Genomic DNA, 24307 nt, shown 5'->3' with positions numbered 1-24307 from the left:
GCCGGGAGTCTTGCTTATCTAGCAAGTCTGAAACACAGCATGCTTTAAAGCTTTGAGGTGGCAGCAAAGGGGGCAGTGTTCATTCAACTTGATCTGAAGAATCACTTTTTGCTCTCTCCTGTGCCTCCTAGTCTTTGCCATCCTCCTCACATGAACACATCTCATTGCTCTCCTCCTGTCTCCCTCACTGTCACCCTCATGTTTCTGTTTGTGCTCTTGAGTGCAAGTAAATGAACGCCTCTCTGCAACTTGATGGATATTTATCCCATTTTGTCTTTTTCCTTTTTCCCTTTGTCTTCTCCATCCCTCCAACCTCATACTTCTTTTCATTTACCTTGTTAACTTTTTGATTTAATAACCACATTGCCTTCCTTTCCATTAAGTCCCTCTAAATTCTGTTTTTCTTCAGACACACTCATCTCTCACGCCTACTTTCTATCTGTCAGCTCTTCCTAACTGGCACCTCTGTTCCCCCCTCCTGTCACACTTTCTCTTACTTTTCTCTCATGCATCTTTCTTGCTATCTTGCCAACCCCCCCCCAATCTTCCCCATCTGTCTTGGACACACATAAATTCCTCCCCTTTTCCTCCATTTTATACCATCCATCTTTCTCTCCTTTTCTTAGCCTGAGGGCAGACTAGACTCAGCGGCTGAACGCCTCACATGCACACACACACACAAACACACACTGTAAACTCTCTCCCCTAATTGCCATTTCTTCCTCCTCTTGGCACCTGTTCTTTCACCTCCCTCACTATTATCTCTCCCACTCTGTCACGATGTACTCCTCCGAGAGGTTCTGGAACTCCACCGAGCAGCTCTGGATCAACGGCTCTGAGGCAAACTTCTCTCTGGGAGGACGTGGAGATGAGGAGGAGGAGGAAGGGGATCAGCACCCTTTCCTCACAGACGCCTGGCTTGTCCCCCTCTTCTTCTCCCTAATCATGCTGGTGGGACTGGTGGGCAACTCTCTGGTTATTTATGTCATCTCTAAACACAGGCAGATGAGGACGGCGACCAACTTTTACATAGGTGAGTATGAGGAAAAAGTAACAAATGGCTAATTTCTATTTCTGATTTCTTGTAATTTGTGGAAGGGACATGAGACAAGACAGGTAGTGCTAGACCAGGGGATCACTGGGATAAAATGTGTCTTGTACTTATGCATGTCTCTCTCTCTTTCATCTATCCGCTAACGCTTCATTGCATGCCAGTAGTGGGTTCAAAAGACCTTCAGGGGTTCACGAGAACACTCAATATCATTTCACTCACTCTCCTTTTGCCCAATTAGCACACAGCTATGTTTGAGAATGTCCATGTTGATTACAGGTTTCACTTTTCCCTCTTAAAGATGAGATAGGTATGAAGATGTGTGCTGAATTACAACTGAGTGCAAATTGTTTCTAAGACAGAGCACCTCCGCAGAAAATCTGATCAAACAGCTATAATAATTCTCTGCTTGGGGTGTTTTGAGACTCTTCTTGTTAAATACAATTTGAAATTTGTGCAAGTAAGCAATTTTCATTGCTCAAGAGCTCACAGCTTAAAATGTGTTCTGCTTATTTATGTTGTTTTATTTTGCAAAGGTTGGCTTTTGTGGTAGAAAAATAAAAGTACAGCATTGATACTGTATTTATATCTCAATTTTATCTCAATTTTTAAGTTTCATAATAAAAATAGTGGAACAACACTAAACATGGAGATATGGGAGATATAGATTTTGTCTTGGGGATTGTTACTTTAATCTCGGGTGAATCCAGTAAAACAAGAGAAATCAAAGGAGTGCATCAATCACACTGCTGTCTTACATCTCCTCTGGTATTCAGTGCACACTGACTTGAAACCCGGGTGATTGATTTTTTGTTGTTGAAGTCAATTACTGCATGTCTGATGGAGCCGTGACGCACCTGTCACTTCAGGCGAATTGCAAAGGTGATTGATTAATTGATGTGTTCATAAAAGATAAAAGATGAATAATGAATGTTTGCCACTTAGGAACATATATTTACAAGATCCTGTGTGTAAATAAAGCAAGGCTCTGTGCAATATTGTGATTTATTGAACTGTCATAACTATTTGTGCTTGTGTTTGCATAGTGCATTGCGGATGTGACATGAATTTGATCTTGGATAATATCCCAAGGCCACAGCATTGAAATAGTTTAATATTCAGCAACATTAGATTAGCGTCTGCACCATCTGCTCACCCTTCCAGCAACACGGTCCAGCTACTAGAACGTGATTAGATCAGCTAGTGAAACAAATAGGAAACAATGTGTGGCATATTTATCAAAGTGATGGGTTAAACGGAGAAAAGGGAAAGCCAGATCAGACTACCAAGGTTATCATGACAATCTCTGCTTGGTGTGGTGTGCAAACATGAATTTATATTTTTGTGTGCACTTGTGAATGTATGAATTTGCAATATTGGATGAGGAATGTGGATTCAAATCAAGCATTTCATATTTATAAGAGTGTGTGTGTGGGTGTCATCAGTCAAAAAGGCTTGATTTTCTAAACGCGCCTACAGCACATCATCAAGTAAACAAATACTGATCCTGATGCTTACGCAGTCTCTTAATACTTGACATCAGATGCACCCGATTTATCTCACTTACCATAAGCTTTACAGAGTCACTATAGCAATAGTGTCAACAAAATTGAACATTATAATCTTAATAAAAGTAGTATTCATTGCAGGGAAATTTCACTGCATTGCAATTGATTGTACAAGTGCCATCTGTTCTAATGTCAGATAATGATACTGTTGGTACAAGTTAGTGCATAAATATGATTTTTACTTATATCAGGACATATGGGTTCATAAAATGTCAAGGTGATTATCGCATCTGCTGATCACCAGGACGAGAACTGATAAGTGGTTTAATCAGTCAATCACAATCTCTGAGTAGCTTGCTTCCAGTCTTTGTGCTAAGCTGTACAGACATGATTGTGGTTTTAATCTTTATATCTAACTCTTGGCAAGAAAGTGGATATTTCCCAAAAATGTAAAGCTACCACTATCCCTCTCATTAATAACTAGATTGATAGTTTATAAAGAGGTGGAGTGCTGCATTATCATATTACATTCACACCTAATCTTTACTTCAAACATCTGCAGATACAGCATCTGTAAACACCAGACATCCTGTATGTTGTTTTCTCTCTGTGCAGCAAACCTGGCTGCCACTGACATCATCTTCTTGGTGTGCTGCGTCCCGTTCACTGCCACCCTCTATCCTCTGCCTGGATGGATCTTTGGCAACTTCATGTGCAAATTTGTTGCCTTTCTACAGCAGGTAAAAACATGACTCTTTTAAAAAAAAGTCTTACCACAATCATATATCAGAAATGTACTTTCTCATACACAGAACACAGAAACTGCTTTCTGCACTTAAAGCACAGAAAAAAGACATTTATCAAACATCTTTATCATTTATCTGATTTGCTCTGAAATTGAACAAAACCCAGTAATTATTATAATTCAATAAATGTGCTCAAAGCAATGAAATGTCTGTCAGAGAAAAAGTTGTCTTTATAATCCACTAATGGAGGTCACAGCTTGTCCTCTTATAGTTAAGGACTGTCTCAAGAAAAAATGGCCATTGTTGCCTTCATATCTGGATTTTATAGAAGAGTTTATAGAAAATGAAAAGAACTTAAACTTCCCAGCTTGGAAAGACCTGCTGAAGATCCACTGGAAAGATGAAAGATAAATGACCCATCATGATCACATGATCACCCGGGTGAGCTGTTCTCTTGAGCCTGTCCTCCCAAGAAAAACAACATTATGGGTCTATTCAACTTCAATAGCAAGTGAGCCAAACAGGAAAATCATTCAGAATACTTTGTCAGTTAATGACAACAAATAACTCTTACAGTATAATAGATATATTATTACATGGAATAAACTAGTCACACACATCTATTTTCTATCACTTTAATAGTATCATTATAATCAATTTCAGAAGAAAACACAGAGACATGAGGTGTCTTTCTGACAGGTCCATATCCACAAATGTAGAAAACAAGTTGAATACAGTAAAAAAATATCCATCAGACTAACAATAAATGGGCCTGTTCATGATACTATCAAAAACAATTCCAAGCAGACATAAGCCTTTGCATTTTCACTGAGATAGGATTACATGCTATATAATTAGGTGATTTACTATGATAGTACTATCGTACCTATCAGACTTCTGTCAGTTTGATTTTGCTATTTCAACATAGCTTGGCTCATAAGTAGTAAGGATGATCCTGAGACACTCATGCAACTACTCATTAGTCATGAAATAACGCGCCCTTGTTTTGATGGCATTCATATGAGAAAAGCCAGACTCACAAGTATAAGTTGATCCAAACATTGTCAGTATTAGCAAGGCCTCTTTCCTTATTGCGGTGTGCTGATATTGGTTAACATGGTTAGACCAACAGTCCACTACAACCTCAGACTGCAAGTGCTGTTTTAAAGCAGAGCAGGGCTACACATCAACCAATTTCGTCTGAAAGGTGCTCTCATCAATACAAGACATTACTTCTTTTGCTGTTATACACAGAAGTCTGCCTCAGGTTTGATGGAAAATGGATCACGAGCAAACTGCAGTACCTGCAGTACTGCAGAATGTTGAAGCCTTGGAATTTCTCAGTAAAGGTCAATTTTGTCATAAAGTCTGTCATGACGGGTGTTATGTGTGCCTCAGGTGCTGTGATCATGAATACACAGAGTTGTGAGAAGTGCATCAATTTTGTATCCGTTAGGTCTGTTGTGAAAATCGTTAGCTTTGTCTTGAAGGCACAAGCCTCTCGGCCAAATCAGCAATAGACTTTTCAAGATTCAAAGTGTTCAAGTGTCCAAAAATGTCACATAGAAAGTAGACTTCTTAAACTTCCATAAACTCTTCATCCAACATGTGCTCCCAGAGGCTGGTTGCCCGTTTATGTTTACATATGCAAAGGAAAGACACAATCTCCTGGCGGAGATCACAGAAATGGTCCAGCACCTTTCCTCTCGTTATGGACCAGTAAGTCAGTGTGTTCAGCAAACATGTCAGCAAGCAGCAGATGGAAAAGGCGATGTTGTTGGCTGGAGGCTGAGCGAATGAAATTCACAATGTTCATGACAGTGTTCATGGTGTTTTTCAGATCACGACAATACAGACTGATGAATAATACAGTGTAAAAGCTGCACATGTGGGGCTATGGCTGAAAGCCTCGCCACCAGCCCTTGAACTCTACCGATCACAGCTGGAGTGCCATCAGTAACCAACAGGCAAACCTTTTGTAAGTTCACGCTTGTTAAAAAAACAGCTGTAGTGTGTCCCTCCAATGGAGTAAGCCCCAGTAGTTCCTCCCAAAAGTGCACACCATCGAAAATCCTGACAGTTTATCAGTGTTTTCTCTGAAAACAGCTGCCTGTTTGGAAATGAGTTCAAGTTAAGGTGATACAGACTGAACCAAAATGTTAAAATTGTCGTAAAATTAAAACAATGAGCTGAAAGACAGAGTTGAGGGGAACAATGGAATCCCATTATTTTCCCATTTGTAGGTTTGTCACTATGAGCAATTCCTCTTACATTTAGGTACACAGTAATTTGTTCTTAAAGGGGACATATCATACTTTTTGTAATTTTCTCTCTTATTTTTACACTGTAATGATGTTGGATGTCTATGTTAAATATTGTTAAGGGTCCAAAACTTGAGGTGAACATATGTAAAAATGATCTCTGCAAGTCAAAGCCCAGGCTTCAACCTGTTCTGAACACTTTGTCTGCAATGTTACCTCGACTTGATGACATCCAATTGTTCATGTATGCCCACAAACAGCTGTCTGTTCCATACTGTTTGTTGCTGAGGTTGTTTACGTTGTCCACCAGCATATTTCTGATTGTATTTGTGCTCAAACATGTACAGATGTATTTGAGAAGTTTCCATTTTGTGTAAAGAATGAGAAAAAGAAGTGAAAGCCGCTGGACGTCTGATCAATCAGAAGAGAATGGGCTCATTGGGAAGGGGGTCTTAAAAGAGACAGGAGCTACAACGGCCTGTTTCAGACAAAGCCTGAACTAAGGGGCTACATAAAGGGTCAGTATAAGATAAATAAGGAGATTTTTGAAATATAAATCATGCAAAGTTGTTCCAATAGAGCCCCAGAATACAAATTGGTGCAGCTTTAAATCATACTGCAATTTTGGCAGGAAAACCTACTTCTGCACCTTATCATGAGTTAAACACGCAGGCAAATCTAAGGCCAAATAAAGGGAAGCCAAGCATAAGCTTCAACCTGTTGCCTCCATACAGCTTATTCAAAGAGGAATTATTGAGATCTTAAAAGGCCACTTTTCTCTTCTACACTGCAATTACATGTCACTTAGTCATCCAGTAATAACTGCAGATTACTCTAAAAAGCTAAATCTGCACCCAGACCTAAAGAGCTCAAAAAGACTTAATTGTCAGTGAAGGCATAAAGGAAGTGGAGGGTTGCCATAGCTCCTGTTTAGTTAATAGGCATCCTGTCAGGGTCAAATGCAAAATGTAGACCAACACTGTCTCCAGGAAAAAAAAGTTGATACTTTTTACATAAGAAAACTGAGCTTGACTAAAATATGCTGTAAAATTAATTATATGGATGTAAAAAGTCAGTCTATTGTGTTTGGAGATTGTGTTAAACCTCATTCATTATAAAGATGGAAGGGAGGAGAAGACGGTCTGACAGGCGGACAAAAAGAAAAGACATTTTCTTTTGAATGCAGAAAGCAGTACATGGCTAATTTGAATGTAAGACGTCAGTCTGAGAGGCAGGCAAGCAGAAAGGATAAAAGCATTTTTAATTGTGAACTAAGAGGCATGATTCAACTTATTCATGTGGACATGGAGACTAGTACATTGGAGAAAGCAATACTATGGCAAAGCACACTTCTCTTCTAGCTTTGATTGTTTTTCTCTCCATTTGCTAGTTTCTTTTCTTTTTGAAAAGGAGCTGGCTTTTATCATCTAACCCTGTATATTTTAAAATGTTTTAATCCATTGCTTTGAAGGGAGACCCACCACCATTTATACAAGAGCAAAGGATAATTAGGTTTTTAATGATTATAAGGACTGGAGAACTGACTGCTCACCCACCTCATTATTCAAACACATTATTCAAATAAATATGGAGTAGTGTCTCAAAGATTTCACAGTTCAATGAAAACAAATGAAAGGAAACAGCGGGTGAAGTCTCTGTTAAAGCAACAAGTTGACTGATAACGTTACCACCTCTACAATTTTACATATTACAACTTGATACCATAGCAGAGAATGACCGTGGGCTTGATCAATACTAATGACTCCACAATCACTTTCTCTTTTGAAAGTACTTTTGTTTTCATTAGCTCAACATGGGAGGGCAGTGTAACAAAAGCAGCAATATTACTATTAAAGGGGACATATCATGCTTTTTGCTACTTTCTATTATTTTTATATTGTTATGATGTGAGATGTCGATGTTAAACATGGGAAAAGTTCCAAAACTTGAGGTGAACGTATGTGAAAATGCTCCCTGCAAGTCAAAGCCCAACATTCATTGTGCTCTGAGCGCTCTTTTAGCCAAGTTACCTCTACTTCTGACATCAGACTGTTCACATATGCCCACAAACAGCTGTCCGTTCTGTAGCCTTTGTTCACGTTTTCCACTCCAAAATCGAAATCCACTGAAATCCTGCTACCACTGTTTATTTATGTAGCCTTCGGAGCTGCTGGAATTCTTTCAAGCTGGCCAATCAGAACAGAGTGGGCTCATTGGGAGGGACACGAGACTTAAAGAGACAGAAGCTAAAATGGCCTGTTTGAGACAGAAACTGAACTGAGGGGCTGCATAAAGGGCCAGTATAAGATAAATACAGTTTTTTGAACTGTAAATCATGCAAAGATACCAGTAGAGCCCCAGAATATAAATATGGACTTGGAAATGTGCATGATACGTCTCCTTTAAAGTATTTTGCACTGCAATATGTATATCACTTCTACTTTACACATTTCCGTTGGATCGCAGCTGTGATTATCTACTGTAGCATAATGTATCTGATGTAAAAACCTGATTTATAATTCCCGTTATTTGAAGGCCATTACAGTTTATAAGCAAAGAACATTTGACACCTGTGGGAACTTAAATCATACTACTTGCATGGCTATACCATGCATGGCCTGTTGCACAGCCTTTCACTGACATACATCAAAATGCATTATGGATTCTGGGCATGATTTGTCCCTTTACTGGTAATCGAAAGTTCAATTGAGCCCTAAGAATCTGAGGAGCAACAAGGATCCTCCTGGAAGACATAATCTCTTCTTAACAAACATACATAAACATTAAATTTTATTTAAATCACAGCCCGGAGCACAGGATCCATACGACCCCGCAGTCATCCAAGTAGTTTACCTTAATTCTTTATCAATTTTTAGAAATATCACTGTAATGGCACCACATCTGGATTTTGTGTTTTCCATGATACTTTTTTTCATCTAATTGTATTCTGTTCGGTCTGTTTTTCTTTCCCTTTTTGCTCTCTGGCCTCTAACTCTCTCTTTTTAGCAGGTTGAGGGAATGAGAGAAAGAGTGACACTGTTACACTGTCACAGTGACAACCCATGTCAAACTGTGTTTCAGCAATGCTAACAATCTTGTTAATCATTACTGATTGTGTTTGCACTCTGCAAAGCAAATCTTGGCTGGAAAAATCCTCTGTCATGCCCCTACGAGGACAAATAATTTGCTTTTACATAAATAACCCAATGGCCTTTTCTTTTGTACCATCATCCAGACAGATTTGACTTTTAGCTCAATTTCTGGTAAGATCCAAAAGAAGCTAACTCAGTAGTTGTTGGTGTGTGATGAATTTTGCAGCCTCTTGGGGCTTTAAACTTTCAGTCGTACAACTATAGCTACTGTATATAAAATGAAAACCTGCTGCATTGATAGAAGCTAGTGAGAGTCGATAAATGTTTACAAATTACTCATCTGTGACTCACTCATCCTTCTTTTGGTGCAAGAAATGCGAACGAGTCTCACATTCAACATTTATTGGAACAGGTGTTACTTGGAAGATAAAATGAATGCCAGTTTGTTGGTCATGAGAAAAAAAAAAAAAACTCAAGTCAGCCTCCTGTCTGTTAATTAACTGATGAGTAAGACGACAGTAAACTGCTTTGTAAGGCATCATGTTTTTGGTCCAAGACAAACAACAAAAGAACATGTTGTTTCTTGTATATATTAGTTACCTGGAAACATTTTTTAATAGGTTATATTCAACATGCACTGAGTAGGATGAAGATGCACACAGCACATACTGTTTATCTCTTTGAAAGCGAGGAGCCACATGTCTCCTTTTTCTTGTCACCATGAGTCACTTTCCATCTGCACCAAATGAATCCAAGACAGTGATTACTATTTTTCTCACCTCTTACTAGAAGCTCTATTTTCCTTACCATTCTGTAGTTTGTATCACTGGCGTGGTGTTGGGAGGTAATGGATGGCAATTTCAAAGAAACAGTTGGGGGGCCAGACAGAAAGATAGTATGACAGAGAGACAGACACCTCCTCTACATCTTTGAGGAAACTGAGCAGCACATTAATTATGAAAAATGCCCACTAGAAATATTTGACTGAATGCTATATTTCCTTTAACCCTTAGAGAGACCCACCATAGACCCATTTTTCAACAGTATATGCCAAATAGATAAACATCATCTGGAAGCTGGGAACCTGAAGCACTGTGTGTCAAGTTTTTCTAGTCATAAATCTGTAATAAACAATGTGTTTTAGTTAGGTGCCTATTCAAATTTTGAAAGTTTAGAGTTTATAAAGGCTTAGAACGTAATGAGAGAAGTATATGATGGTCATTTACATGCTCAAATATGTCTCATAAATTGTTGCAGCAATTTCTGAGTTAATACCGTTTGTTGCACGGATTTGGTGCAAAATTAAACCATTCCTGACCACTCGAGAATTGCTAAAAATGGTCAAAAATCCCTCCAAAATTAAGATGCTTAGACTTTGAGGAACACCATAGAAAAATCTATGCTGTGATTTGATATCAAAAACTTTTGACCTTTGGAGATTTCTGTAAGAATTGCATCTGTCAGCGATTGGATGGCGAGGACACATTTACACTGCATGCAAAAAACTGCATAAGCATAAAGGGGGCATGTCTGTAAAGGGGAGACTCGTGGGTACCCATAAAACCCCTTTGAAAATGGCCAGGCCGTTTTTTTCTCGCCAAAATTTAGCCTAACTTTGGAGCGTTACTTAGCCCCCTTTCCTACAAGCTAGCATGACATGGTTGGTACCAACGGATCCCTTCCCAGATAGCAAAATTGCTGTGGACCAGATCCGACCCACACTGGACACTTTCGGCACTTTCATCTGGCCCACTTACCATGTGGAATGATGGCACTTGTCTGTCAACCAAGAACAAACCAGATAAACCAGAAATGGCCCACATCCAGAATGCACATACCCGAGAGCACTGCTTCTTTATCAAAAAAGGCCCACATTTGATTTGGGATATTTGGGCCATATTTACCATTTTACATGTGGCCATTTCGGGCTCACATCCATTTTGTCTGGGCCAGAAGAAGGCCAGCAGTGCCACATCGTAGCCTGACGTAGCACTGCTATGTGGGTTAGGTCGTCTAATTTATGATACCAGCATCTTCACTTAAGCTTTACAGCTGAGCCCAGATATCAGATTTTTTTTTCATTTGATACACATTTGCTGTGTATCATGGCTACATGGCTACAAAGATAATAAAAAAAATGCTGTTTGACTCCATTCAATTGTTCTTTATCATTCTTTTATCTTTACTAACATCTTCTAGTTTAATGAAAATAATTCATCATTGCATGGCATAGCATGGATAATCCTCAAAGCAGCAGATTTAAACATTTTGTTCAGTAGTGGTAAACTTTTTTTTAATCAAAATATATAAAAACAAAAGTAACTGAGACAAAATACATAACACATAAAATGCAAAACCCAGGGCTGCAACTAATGATTGTTGTCATGATCGATTATTCTGTCAATAATCCATAGCCTTTCAAGACACAATCACACCGTATTATTTTAAGAAAGATATTGTGCAACATACAATCCTCCTTTTGTAAAGCACAAATCAATCTTTCCTTATCTCACTTAAAGAAATGAGAGGAAATAGAGGCTGTGTTGCCACACTGCTCAGCTAATGATCTAAATATATTCTCTTTGCAATGTTCAAGCCAATTCCTTTAAATGGACATGCATTAAAGATAACAAAGTAGTGCAGTCTTAATCCACCAAGCTTCTTAAAAATTGAGGGGTCGCTGTATGCACTTCCTCAGTGGCCTCAACACTGAACTTATCCCGACCCCTCTCTGTGTCTCTCATCATATCCTTTGACATGCTGATGTGGTGCTCCAAACCTCTGGAGGGTAATGGGTGCTGGCTTCATAGTCATAGATAAGAGGTAGAAAGAGAAAGAGAGAAAGAGGACCGACACATAGAGCAAAGAGTGTTTTAAATTAGATCCTATTTGGAATGGAGCATATAGAGAGAACTTTTGACCCCTTATTTCTCACCCAGCTGCACATTATTTCAAAGCAATATGGATTACTGTACCTATAGATAACACAGTAAGACTCTCAGAGGTCCATGTAAATTAAATGAACAAAATGTAATTTTTGTTTAGAGGATGAAAAGAAATGTTATGCCTGTTTTCAGTCTCATCATCCTGCTCCACTGGATATCAATGTATAGATGCGTATGAAAAGAGAACATGTCCAGTCAGAGTGTTTTCTGCTGTAGAACGTAATGACTGTGAGAGTAAAGTAAAATGATGTGTATTTTTGTTTATTATCAAAGGCTGGTTTGGGATGACATATGTCTAAATATGAGACTGACACAGTGCTGTCAAACTTTAAAATGTTTCTTTTTATATAGGGAATTTTGTCAAAAGTCAAAGTCTGCATACTGGAACATTTAATCGCAACATGAATTCTCCATTTGGCTATAAATTAGCATTCCTCTGACGTCTCTGGGTTTAATTGAATCAAGCATCATTGAACCCTATTAAAAATTAAATTGAATGATTTGTTCTTATGCTAATTAAAAATACTTATCGCAAATGCAGCCTCGTCTCTGCTTTCCGTCTTCCTGTTCCCTTGTATGTTTCCTCTATCCCTCACTCCCTCTCATCCCGCATGCTCTTCAGTTAAAAAGCACCAGAGCTCATTAAGAAAACCTCAGGCGACTTGGAGAGCTCGTCTGAAACAAAGGTGGTGCAAAACAGCTGCTTGAGTTTCTCCTTCGCTTCTTAATGAAGTGTGATTAACTGAGGCTGGATGCACAGTGGTGGTTGCAGGGGTGGTTGCAAACTTCTGTTGCAATTATGCCATCCAAACTTGTGATATGTTCTCTGAGAACACCACTTAATGTGATGGTTTGTTTGGAAGCAGTGGTGCATTTTTTAAAAAAAAGTTCATAAAAATGTAAGAGTGAGTTGAGTGTGTAGCACTGGAAATACAGACCTGTGTTGGCATATATTTATCATAATAATAATTATCAGTGACATTTTCCAATGAATACCTGATTTGCTACTTATATGTACAAGTGTTACATGTGCTTTTTAAAACACCCTGTTAGGTCAAGTCTTTCCTTGAATAAATCCTCTAGTCCACCACAGGAAATTAAGTATTTATTTTCAGCAGTGGAAACAATGATGTCTTAATAACAACATGAGGTGGACGTCAGCTCACAGGTAAAGCATAAATAATGCTAAAAATATCATCATGCCAAGGTCAAATTTCCAAAGAAAGCTGCAACGATTTGTCGATTAATCGATTATTTGGTCGACAGAAAATGAATTGTGCCTCAACAATTTTGATGATTGATTTATCATTTTGAGTTATTTTTAAAGATAAATTGTCCAAATTCTCTGGTTCCAGCTTCTCAAATGTGAATATTGTGGTTTCTTCAGTCTTCTTTGATATTAAACTGAATATCTTTGGGTTGTGGACTGTTGGTTGGGATAAAACAAGACATTTCAGGTCACCTTGGGCTTTGGAAAGCAGTGATTGACATTTTTGACCATTTTCTGACATTTTATAGACTAAACGACTAACTGGTTAACCAAAAAGTAAACAACAGATTAACTGATAATGAAAATAATTGTTAGTTTAGTCAGCCAACTCACATGGAGTAAACTATTACTTTAACGTAGAATAGCTTTAGTGTTTGGCATCTAGGCTCTGACTTTGTTGCTCCCCACAAGGAAACATTTATCTCACATAGCAGGCAGTGGGGAGCGACAATACTAACTTCCCCTCAAAACCACATTACATTCATAGCCCAGCGCCAGCCATTATGAAGAATCTCTGTGGGCCTAGGCACCAGCCGCTGTGTGGCCATTCCCCTGCTAAGCACCTCAGACTATGAAGGGAACATGCTATCTAGTCAAACTCATATGTGTGGGCCTAAGACTTGGACCCCCTGCTCCACTGGCATTAGCTGAGGAAAATACTAGCTTTTTGAGAGCAGAGCTCAGGTCCTGATGGTGTTATATATTGTAGATGGGGGCCTGAGAGAGGCAACTGTACGTTGTACAGTGGCAGGAAAGAAAATCTTCACAACTGTGCATATGTGCAGGGATAAACCCAATAGCAACAGCTCTTCCAGGGCTATGCCTAATCTGGAGTTACAAAGTTTGTCTTCTGCGCTGTGCTTTGTTTGCAGTAAGAACATTAAACCACAAGTCTCTGACGTTTTGCACATTTAGAGTATAGCACTATATGTTCTGTATATTCTTCTCTGTCTTCCTTAGGTGACAGTTCAAGCCACATGTATCACTCTGACTGCTATGAGCGGGGACCGCTGTTACGTCACAGTCTACCCTCTGAAATCCCTCCGCCACCGCACCCCGAGAGTAGCCATGATTGTCAGCATCTGCATTTGGATCGGTCTGTCCTGCTAATTTGATAAAAACTACTCTCATTTTTTCTCATTGCATTTGATCTTTATTTGTTCATTCATTCACTACAGTGTACAGTTGTATATATATAAAAAAAAAAAAAAAAAAAAAAAAAAAAAAAAAAAAATTGCCGTTCTGTCCAGGCTCCTTCATCCTGTCCACCCCGATTTTAATGTACCAGCGTATTGAGGAGGGTTACTGGTATGGCCCCAGGCAGTACTGCATGGAGAGATTCCCCTCGAAGACACATGAGAGGGCTTTCATCTTGTACCAGTTCATCGCCGCCTACTTGCTGCCTGTTCTCACTATCTCCTTCTGCTATACTCTGATGGTGAAGAGGGTGGGCCAGCCCACTGTAGAACCTGTTGACAACAACTATCAGGTATGGACATGGTTTGATGTGCTTTGTTTAATTGCTTGGCTTAATTTTAAGATGTGACTGGTAATGCTACTAATTTACAGCTAATTAAATGTTAAAAAGACTGTTCTCTTCTCTTCAAGTCTCTTCAGCGGTTCCTGTTTCTTTACATTTGTTATCTCGCTTTTGATGTTGGCTGTCTCTGAAAATGTGTTTTAAAGCACCTGTCTTTAAAGCGGCTATATTCTTTTGTTTTATAATAACAATGACTATGCCAACAAATGACTATGTGTAATGTAAAAGGTGTTGCTTGTAGTGACATTATTACCTGGCTCTGCAGTCCCCCTTCAGCTTTATGGTGTTTCTTCAGTGACTTTTTAGCTTCATGTGTTTGGTTTTTGGCCCACAACTTTACTATTTCGGTTCACTCTCATAGCTGTTGTCAGCAAAAAGCTCTTTAAACCCTTCAACTTTATGCTAACTACCCAGCATCAAAATGCAAGTAGACAAGGTTAATGATTATCTTGTGAACACAGCGGAGCATTTAGCAGCGAAGGAGCCAGGGCTTTGTTTCCCGATAACGACTTAAGTGTGTTTTCTAAGAGCGTTTCTCCAAATTTCTACATGCATTTCCCAAAGCAGTGTTTAAAAGCAAGTGCATGCCGCTCAGAGCTTCTTAATGTCGACTGTTTGTGGTGCTGAAGATGATGATGAACACATTTTAAAGTAACTTTGCATATTTAATTGTCTGTAAGCCTTGCTATATAATGAAAACACACACATCACAAAGTGCAAATGCTGTAAACTACACAAACACACAAAAAAGTAAGCTTAATGTGCAGTAACCAGTCCATAGCCTTTATATTTCAGGTTACTGGGAGGAAGTCGGTATAACATTACTAACCATATTAAAACTAAAAACAGTGGAGGTTTCTGTAAGTTTCATGAATATGTCATTCTGTCATCATTTCTGTATTAGACTTGCTGTATGTAAGCGTGAGGTTAACAACATTCACACCATAAATAGAAAGGAAAGAGAAGATACAGAACCTGAAAATATACCACCAGGGAAGTGGCATTTCAGATGAACACATTATGCAAGAGAGAAAGGAGGACAATTTTAGCAATTTTAGACAATTTAAACATTAACATCACTCATTTTACGTCAAACATCACTCAACAAAGAACACCATTACTCATGAAAACATATAAACCTAAAAATGAACAAAAACAATGAAAACCAAAATAAAACATGCATCTTAAGATGCTCTGAGCCTCCACTTGTTAATCTACAGTCATTTCTAAGAGCATCTTCAGTTACAGTGCTTTTAAAAAACACTGCTTGAGCTTGAGAAGGTTTGCAAGATTTTGTGATCATCTTAAGTCATCTTAAGTTGCTTTTGGGAAACAAGGCAAAGATATTTCTCTCAAGAGTTAGTGGATAACAAAACAGAGTGGATATTGGACTTACATTCACCAAGTGGACAGAAAAACAACTCCAAATTAAGTTAAGTTTAAATATATTTTATTTAAAGATCACATTACATACAGAAAGCAACACAATGTGCTTCACAAGGCCAAGAGCAATACATGTATAATGACAAAAAATACTACCATACATACCGTCATAGAGAAAAACAAACCAACATAATTAATACTAATGTTGCTTCGTATCTGCTGGATGTGTAAATAGGCAACTGTTTGCTAACAAGACTGCCACATCAGTGTGTGATAATATGATAAGATGTGTTGCATTTATAGCTTGCTTTTGCTACTACTGTTCCTCAGGTCAACCTCCTGTCTGAGAGAACAATCAGCATCAGGAGCAAGGTCTCCAAGATGGTGGTAGTGATCGTCCTCCTCTTCGCCATCTGCTGGGGTCCCATCCAGATATTCGTCCTCTTCCAGTCTTTCTATCCAAACTACCAGGCCAACTATGCCACGTACAAGATCAAGACATGGGCCAACTGCATGTCTTATGCCAACTCCTCCGTCAACCCCATAGTCTACGGTTTCATGGGAGCCAGCTTTCAAAAGTCGTTCAGAAAAACCTTCCCCTTCCTGTTCAAGCACAAGGTCAGAGATAGCAGCATGGCTTCGAGGACTGCCAATGCTGAGATCAAGTTTGTTGCAGCAGAGGAAGGAAACAATAATAATGGAGTAAATTAATTTTGACAATTAACAATAGGAGGAATGATTATTGTTTGTATCTTGAGACATTGCAGCCGAAGAAAATTAAAATAATGATAAATGCCGATCATGAGTTCTGGCTTGTTTCAAAGGGAGAGACACATTTTATTTACTGTATGTTAATGAATTCAACTAATTAACAACTAGATGTGGAGAAACACAGACTCATAATATGGATGGACACCAACAGCGTTTGCACAGTGTCACCTGTTCCCCTGTCAAGGCCAGGCAGTGTTGGCACATAACCTCATCTATCAAGCTGCCAAACACCACAGCCAAACAATAATAGAGGTCAGTGACATAGATATAATGAAGAAAAGGAAAAGTTTGGTGCAACAGCTGCACATGGGAGTCCTAATCCCCATAAGATTATGGCTGATAAGGTCTCCAGCTTTGGTATAAAGCATTTGGACAGTTGACAATTTTACATAAGCTAAGGAGAAGGACACATTTTTGGAAATGACTGAACACTGAATGCTGATTCATAATGGACAATTAATACACTAGATGTACTATACATTGACATGCTTTTTATAACTTGTTTTGTGGTTGACATTTGTTTCTTCACTGAAGAGAAAAATAATAATTCAATTGAAGACACTGTATCTGTGATTCTGGAAAACAGCAAACTTACTTCTTCAAAGTAAGTAGATTAACATTTTGGGAAACACACTTATTTCCTTTCTTGTCGAGAGTTAGATGAGAAGGTCTGTACTACTCTCACGTCGGTATGCTGGATATGAAGCTATAGCTAACAGCAATTAGCTTAGATTGGAAAAATCTAGCCTGGTTCTGTCTGAAGCTCCAAAATACACACAGAGAGCCAAAGTCAAACTGGAACTTCAGGATTCCACTTCAGAAGTAGGAAAACCTCATTAAAAATCCCACTGACATTTGTAACTATACTAATAGTTAAAATCCAGTCTTGGAACTGAAGATTTCTCAACAGTACATTGTGCAGTTCGCTTTATATGTTTAGATAAGGATGCAGATTTTCTTAAAAACAATCTAATATCATTGTTTATTCAATATTTATGTTTTTTAACTGCCTCTAATGAACATCATTTCCCATAAGTCCTAGATGTTTGTGGGCTAAACATCATGGCTCGACAGAGGTGAGGAGTCCATGAGCAAGGGGAGAGGTTGCGGGGCTAGTTCAGACATGTCTGTAATAACAGCAGCACAGAGAGGAGTGAACACTGCACAAGCCTTTACACAACAGAGATTAAAAGTATAAAGTTGAAAAATGATTTTAGAAGACAGTGTTGGGGAGTTTTTATGGATATGGACAAAACCAAGTTATAGTGACGTATGTACCTGCGCTGCCAGGCTTGTAGTTCTTTTAATGGGGGCGGTAGTTTTTTCTGTGCGCACAATGAAAATGTTTTTTAACTTCGTTAAAATAACAAAAGTTTAAACTTCTTATAGCATCTGCTGTGGTGGATGCTGAGGCATCTTAGAAAATGGAAAGTAAACACCAGGAGCACGCTGAAAGACAGATGAAAGAAATGCTAAATAAGAGATTGCATTGAGTTACAGAAGCTAGTGGAATGGAGGCTAACCGGAGGTGACGTAATGACTTCAGCTCTCAGTACCTCTAAATCTCACTGTATATTCCGTCTTGTGTTTAATCCATACACAAACATAAATGTGGAAACAGTTTATCCATCAATCTTTTTTGGTGGCAACTCTTTCTCATAAATATAAAAAAGGAGCCAGGCTTGCTTTGTCCTCCTGCTTCCAGCCTTTATGCTAAGCTAAACTAATCACCACTTGGCTCTGGCTCTGTACTTAATGCACAGGACATGCGTGGTATCAATCTTCTCATCTAACTCTTGGAAAGAAAACGAAAAGCATATTTTCTCAAAATATCAAAATATTACCTGAAACAAGACTAGGTCAAAACCTAGTATATGGTTGGACCGTATATGGTAAATGTGCAACATTGTGGCCAATTTGTTACAGGGATAGTCAGTGGTAGTGTCTATAATGTGAATTCCTTGATATTAAATGTTCATCGATTTTCTGTAGTGGTCCCAGTAATATTTGTTGTTAAGTGTACTGAAGTAGCATATCACATGACATGGTTAAGCTACATTTGATTTAAAAAAAAAAAAAAAAATCATAAATGCAGTTGCAAGAACAATACTTTCCACACATATTTTTGGATGTTTGATTTGAAAGAGAACTAATTTTAATTTTAATTACAGCTATTATATTTATCTGTTACCTCCCCTGTTCTTTCATCTGTTTCTATCTGTGGATGTCTCTCATTTTTCACTCTGTATTGAGTGTTTTGTGAGAGTGATTGTTATTCGGGTTGCTTTAACTGTGTTCTCTCCCTCATACCTCTCGGCGCATGGAGAGCTGTTTTCTCTCGTACTCTGCAAGCTCTGTTTGTCGTGGTTAGAATGCAGCCAAAGCTGCCGTTGGAGGTTTCTCATGTCCAGCAGCCCGACATGCACCACTGGGTGAGCTGCCAACATCATCCGAAGGAGGGACATGACCGCGAACCTCATGCGCTGGTTCAGCCGCAACAACGCCTCCACACACTCCTTCGTGGTAATGGAAATGCTACATGGGTAAACTCCATCACTCGTCTGGCCGACAAATGGTGTAACTTCATCACAGTCAGTGAGTCAGTGACGGACAGATAGTCGGGGTTATAGGGCTGGACCTATGGCTGTATCTTGAAGTTGTGATATTGTTGTAGGATAGATCTGCAGGTTGGGGCTCCATTCCTTTTCCTGCTCAACTCGCATCTCAAACAAACGACCGAAACACAAAACCTACACATCAGTTGAATGTTTCCACATGGAAGTTGCTGTCTAAGGAATAGTTTTGTCAGAGCACTCTGTGGTGTCTCAACTGAAGAAGATCAGGATGGAGATGGTGACGTCTGAAAAACTGAACAAGATGTTTGTTCTTTTCCTCTTTAACCAGCTGTGAAACAGTAAGCTCAGGGTAATACAGGGTTACAAAGCCAGCATCTAGCTGAATGAGAGTTTATTTGCTGTCAAATGTGATGAGTGGGAGCTGGCTGAAGCAGGGGTTACAACCAATGAAGCATGGACAGTGTTTACCTTTCTTTTGTGTCCCACACACAAACAGTCACACCTTGCTCAATACACGTGCAAACACTGTGGAATCACGCACAGGTGAACACATGCACCTTTATCCACTGAATCCAGGTGTTGTTTATTGGACTCAGTTGTCTCATCTGCACTGACAAACTGTCTTTCGCCCTGAAATGATCTTGTCAGACAGACAAATTTCCAAACGGTAGATTGGAGGTGAACCGCATGGCTTCCGCCCTGCTGTCAGAGCGCTTTTTTTGAGGGAGATCTTGTTCAGGCAGCAGCTGTCTGGGGATGGAAATGAATAAGTCTGCTGAGTCCCAGCCAGCTCTCTACTTTCTAGATGCAGTTCTTTTCTATAACATCCCACACAATGACATTCAAAATCAGAGCTCCAATTATGGCCCATAGAAAATCTGCTAATGAAAATTCTCATTTGAATTGTAGATACTGTAGGACTTGCTGTCATCGGAGCTGCATTTGAATGACATTGAAGTATTCTGAAAGGAAAAGACAGTGCTTTTTGCTGCCATGATTAGGTAGGGTTGGTTATGAATTAAAATATTTTGTGCACAGAAACCTTTAGCTTTAGCTGCCTTAATGTTAATAAAAATGATGTAACCCAACATTTAGCCCATAGCCACATGAATTAATACATTTTTACTACTACTTAGTAAAAGTATATTTAATACTTTTACTAAGTAGTAGTAAAAGTATTAATTTTGTTATTAGTAATATTTAAAAGTATATTTTATACTTAAAAAGTATATTTAATTAAAACTATTTTGACTTAGCCTATTTAAGCGGGAAGTGATTATCCCTCTGTGTATAATTACAATTTTACAAAAAGCATCCAACAAAAGGAAATGTCACTTTGTCATCAGTAAAAATGAGATGGAATAAATGTCATGGTATGAAAGGTATGAAGTGCATTGCAAAGCAATTTATTTTCAAGTAGAGTGTTACTGTAAAACATGTCTCTTAACATGTTTAATTTCAAGCTAATGCTTACCACTTTTAAATGTATGCTAATTGTGCTGCATCTGCTCCACAAAGAGTGATGTACATGCATTAGGACCAAGGTCTTTAATAACAGGGCTGATGTACATGTTCTGCTTTACATTTAAGTATCCTCTTGTATTTATACTTGTGTGAGTCTGTTTTATGTCTGTTTTTAGTTCAGCTATATCTTCAGTTCAGCTTTAACCTTGCACAATAAAACAGTCTTCATTGTGTGAGCAGCTCCCACACTTTATCTTTGCTCTTTATTCTTTCTTTCTTTTTTCTTCTGTATGAATTTCGCTCGCTGACTAATTTCAGCTACAGAAACCATTCAAATATTAAAACATTCAGCTTTTTCAGGACAATACTGCTATCATTCAGGGTTTTTAAAAAAATGACTTTTATTCTTTTTTATATCATTTTTAAAGTATTAAAATGTATAAAAAGTCTGTGGGAGGAATGTTTCAAAGTTTATATATCAAAAACTAAAAGGACTAGTGTCCCATGTGGAAATACTTAACATATTAAAACATGGTACCTATAGCGCCACCATGTGGTTAGTTATTATGTGTTTTATATTTTGGCTAATAACTCATGATCATGACATCATGGTATCAAAACAATATTTGCAGAGTGAGTTTCTTGGATGAAGCTGATTCAACTGATATAGGCCACATCCATTTGTGCCTAGAAAATTTTCTGGTAATTTGGATTTTTTGTTAAACACATTTTTTGCTTCTTTTGACACATATTTCATCTAATCTTCACCAAAGTTGATGCATACCATAATTAGATAACCCTGAACAAAACCTACAAGTTCATTTTCGGGTATCGGGTGTGGCCTGATGCACTTCGGGCCATAACTCTTCAATACTAAATTGGATTGCAACCAAATTTGGTAATGTTGTACATACAGTCACATTGTGTAACATTTCATTTAATTCTACCTAGAGGGGGGTACTAAAGTAACATCATAACATGATATTTCTGCAATTATGTTTTCTTTAGCAAAACTAGTGCGAGCCAACAGTTACATGTAATTTAACAACAGCCCTGTTCCTTGTTGGGCTCAGTGGCACATAATAGAAAAGAAACCAAGGAGGAAATAAAATCGGTTTACACTGTCTCTTCATCTGTTGTTGGCGTCAGATGAACAGTACAACACAGGAATAGCTCCAATGCCTCCAACGGTATCTATTAAAGGGCTGATTGCCCTTTAAGATTAGATATCTTTACCTGGCGCTAGCTGGAAAAGCCCTGAAGCTAATGACACCTGAGACGAGCAGCACATTCTGTGGTGGTTCAAAGCCTCTGCTCAGTCAATACCTTCTGATGATAAACCAAGAAAATGGCTATTTATGTGAAGTAAAGTAAATTATTTATATCATTTAAATTATTTAGACTGAAGTTAAATTAAAACAGCATTAGTCAGTAATTATAGCGTTAACAATGGTTATGTCAAAGTCTTGTCTTCATTGATTTTGTAAGATCAGTGAATAACAACATAAATGTCCAACAAAAGGCAAAATACCGAGTTAGATTGTTCTCTTTCTCATCATGGGTCATATCCAGATGGTTGGTCCTAGTAACAGTGTTGGACACTGATGTTCCAGTTCTGTCTTTCAAACAGTGAAAAAAATAATCACATTCTTGTTGAATCAATTAAAATGTATTCATTATCAAGAAACAAGCAACAACTTAAAGGTGTTCCCACAGTCATATTTAACATCTTTTTTATTTTATTTTATTATTATTTATTATTTTTAACTACCTGATTCCATATTTATGTTCCTGAAGATTCAGGTTTATGTAAAGAGAATAAAAATAATAAAATCAAAAAGATCTGTGCACTGTGCATGTATTATTTGCACAGTAGATTTATTTTTAATATAAAATAATTTCAACTGTCTGCACTTCAAGGTGAACGAGGCAGCCTGTTCAGTGTACTGTAAAACGATAAGGTCTGCAATTCTGGCTGTTATTCATAGAGATAGTCACACCTAGAGCTCCTTCCTCACGGCACTGCATACCTGTAGAGGTTATGAGCGAGGTATCAATATCACCAGGTCAACATATTTTCATCTAATATTGACATCTCTCTTTGCTTATTTTGTCCTCTCTCTGTTTCTGTCTCTCTCTCTCGCTCTCTCTCTAAGCCTGGTGAGAATATTGTTGGGAGTCTTTATTGGTTGCAGCACTTGGGTTTCTCTCCTCATAGACTCAAATGTCACCGTCTCCCTGGTGTTTCTTTAAAATCGCCTGTTCCACCACTTGCTGTGGCGCCTGGCTATTATTACCCTCCTCTTAAAGAGTGACAGTCGGGTATACGTAGATATGACAGAAACCTCTGTGGACGGAGCTGTAGTGCTGTGTCAAGCCAATGCTCCCAGCCGATCAGACAACCATAGACAGACCACTTTTCTCTTTTTAGAGCACCTTTCTCTGACTTGTGTCATGCCTCGTCTCTGGTCTCTCCCTGACATGCCAGAGTCAGTCGGCAGAGCCCTGTGGAGCGGCTTGCTGATAGCTGGTTTATTCAAAGTTTATTAATATTAAATGTATTGCTTGTCCAAAGTGCACCAAATTTGACACTGCACTCCCTTGGGCCCCCACCCATACACTCACCAAGTATGGAGTCAATCAGATGTTACGTACATACATATTTACATACATATATACATACAGAGATTCCTTTCTTTAGTAGAGAGACTAGTGCAGAACCCGTCCCCTAAATGCCTCAAATGTGGGCTATCAGTAGATGCTACAATTTAACAATGTTGTCTAAAGGTCTCACACACAGGCTATCAGTAGACACGATAATTTACCCATGTTCCCTAAATGCCTAACATACAGGCTACGATTTACTGATGCTCCCTAAACACCTCACACACAGAATATGTGGAGACTACAATGTTGAGTTGAGCTGAAGTTGATCGGATGAACTGTAGTGGCCATTCAAAATGTGCCTGAGACATCCTGAACTATGTCTTGAACATACATACAAAGTTCCTGCGTGTGAGGAACAGGAATAGAGCTTAACCATGGATGTATTATAGGAGCTGGATACCAGACCAAAAAATGGCGCCCATTCAATCCAATGAGAATTGCTTGGCTGGTGCATACCCCAAAAAAGTTCCACACTTCCAGGTTTGCTTCCACTGAATATGTGCAGTGGTGTTTCCCCCACTGGCCCCGCCCGCGAGTTTCCGTTCGACCCACAGACTTTACATTGTGATGACACAGATTTTTAAATCGCTTTTCTTGGCTCAAGGAAAGTTTTACAAATATAAAACCTCCATGGCCGGAGGGGGATTTTTTTGCTGCAATATTGCGAGTGACCACTGGGAAAAATTGGCTGCACGGCTGAGTGACGGAGCCCTATCCAGCTCTTATAATACATCCATGAGCTTAACTCTAAACTTTTTCAATGCACTCTCTATGATAGTTCTTATCACTACGGATGTAATCCCATCTCTGACCACAATGTGGATTGCAATGGAAGAGTGGCACTGTCTGTATTTCTGCTTGTTGAATCCACTTACAGAAGAAACAAATCAAGGTTGTAAAAGCAATGTTTTTTATTAGGCATTTTTATATATCTCTCAAGAACCGCTCATCCAAACAACTTCACACATCAACATTGCACTTCATTGAGTCCCCAGCAATCCACCTGCCAGGTATGAAGTAGATCAGGTAAATG

The 24307-nt window shown here is 38.6% G+C and overlaps 1 protein-coding gene across 1 annotated transcript; it reads left to right on the top strand.

The window, feature by feature from the left end:
* The first annotated feature begins 603 nt into the window (after nucleotides 1-603).
* On the top strand, nucleotides 604-18514 carry kiss1ra (KISS1 receptor a). Its single transcript, XM_042427553.1, has 5 exons — nucleotides 604-1033; nucleotides 3175-3299; nucleotides 13834-13969; nucleotides 14124-14362; nucleotides 16127-18514. Exons 1-5 carry the CDS (start codon nucleotides 781-783, stop codon nucleotides 16505-16507), a joined length of 1134 nt encoding a protein of 377 aa, XP_042283487.1. The 5' UTR covers nucleotides 604-780; the 3' UTR covers nucleotides 16508-18514.
* Nucleotides 18515-24307: the final 5793 nt, after the last annotated feature.

The sequence above is a fragment of the Thunnus maccoyii genome, chromosome 12 (assembly GCF_910596095.1).
Source record: "Thunnus maccoyii chromosome 12, fThuMac1.1, whole genome shotgun sequence".
Lineage (NCBI taxonomy): Eukaryota > Metazoa > Chordata > Actinopteri > Scombriformes > Scombridae > Thunnus > Thunnus maccoyii.
This window is presented reverse-complemented; position numbering and strand designations above follow the sequence as displayed.

What these genes read in the sequence shown, in the direction of transcription:
- kiss1ra (XM_042427553.1), top strand. Translation starts at nt 781, where the DNA reads ATGTACTCCTCCGAGAGGTTCTGGAACTCCACCGAGCAGCTCTGGATC. An exon ending in CAGCATCTGCATTTGGATCG is followed by an intron (nt 13,970 to 14,123) that starts GTCTGTCCTGCT and finishes CGTTCTGTCCAG; the next exon opens with GCTCCTTCATCCTGTCCACC. An exon ending in CTGTTGACAACAACTATCAG is followed by an intron (nt 14,363 to 16,126) that starts GTATGGACATGG and finishes ACTGTTCCTCAG; the next exon opens with GTCAACCTCCTGTCTGAGAG.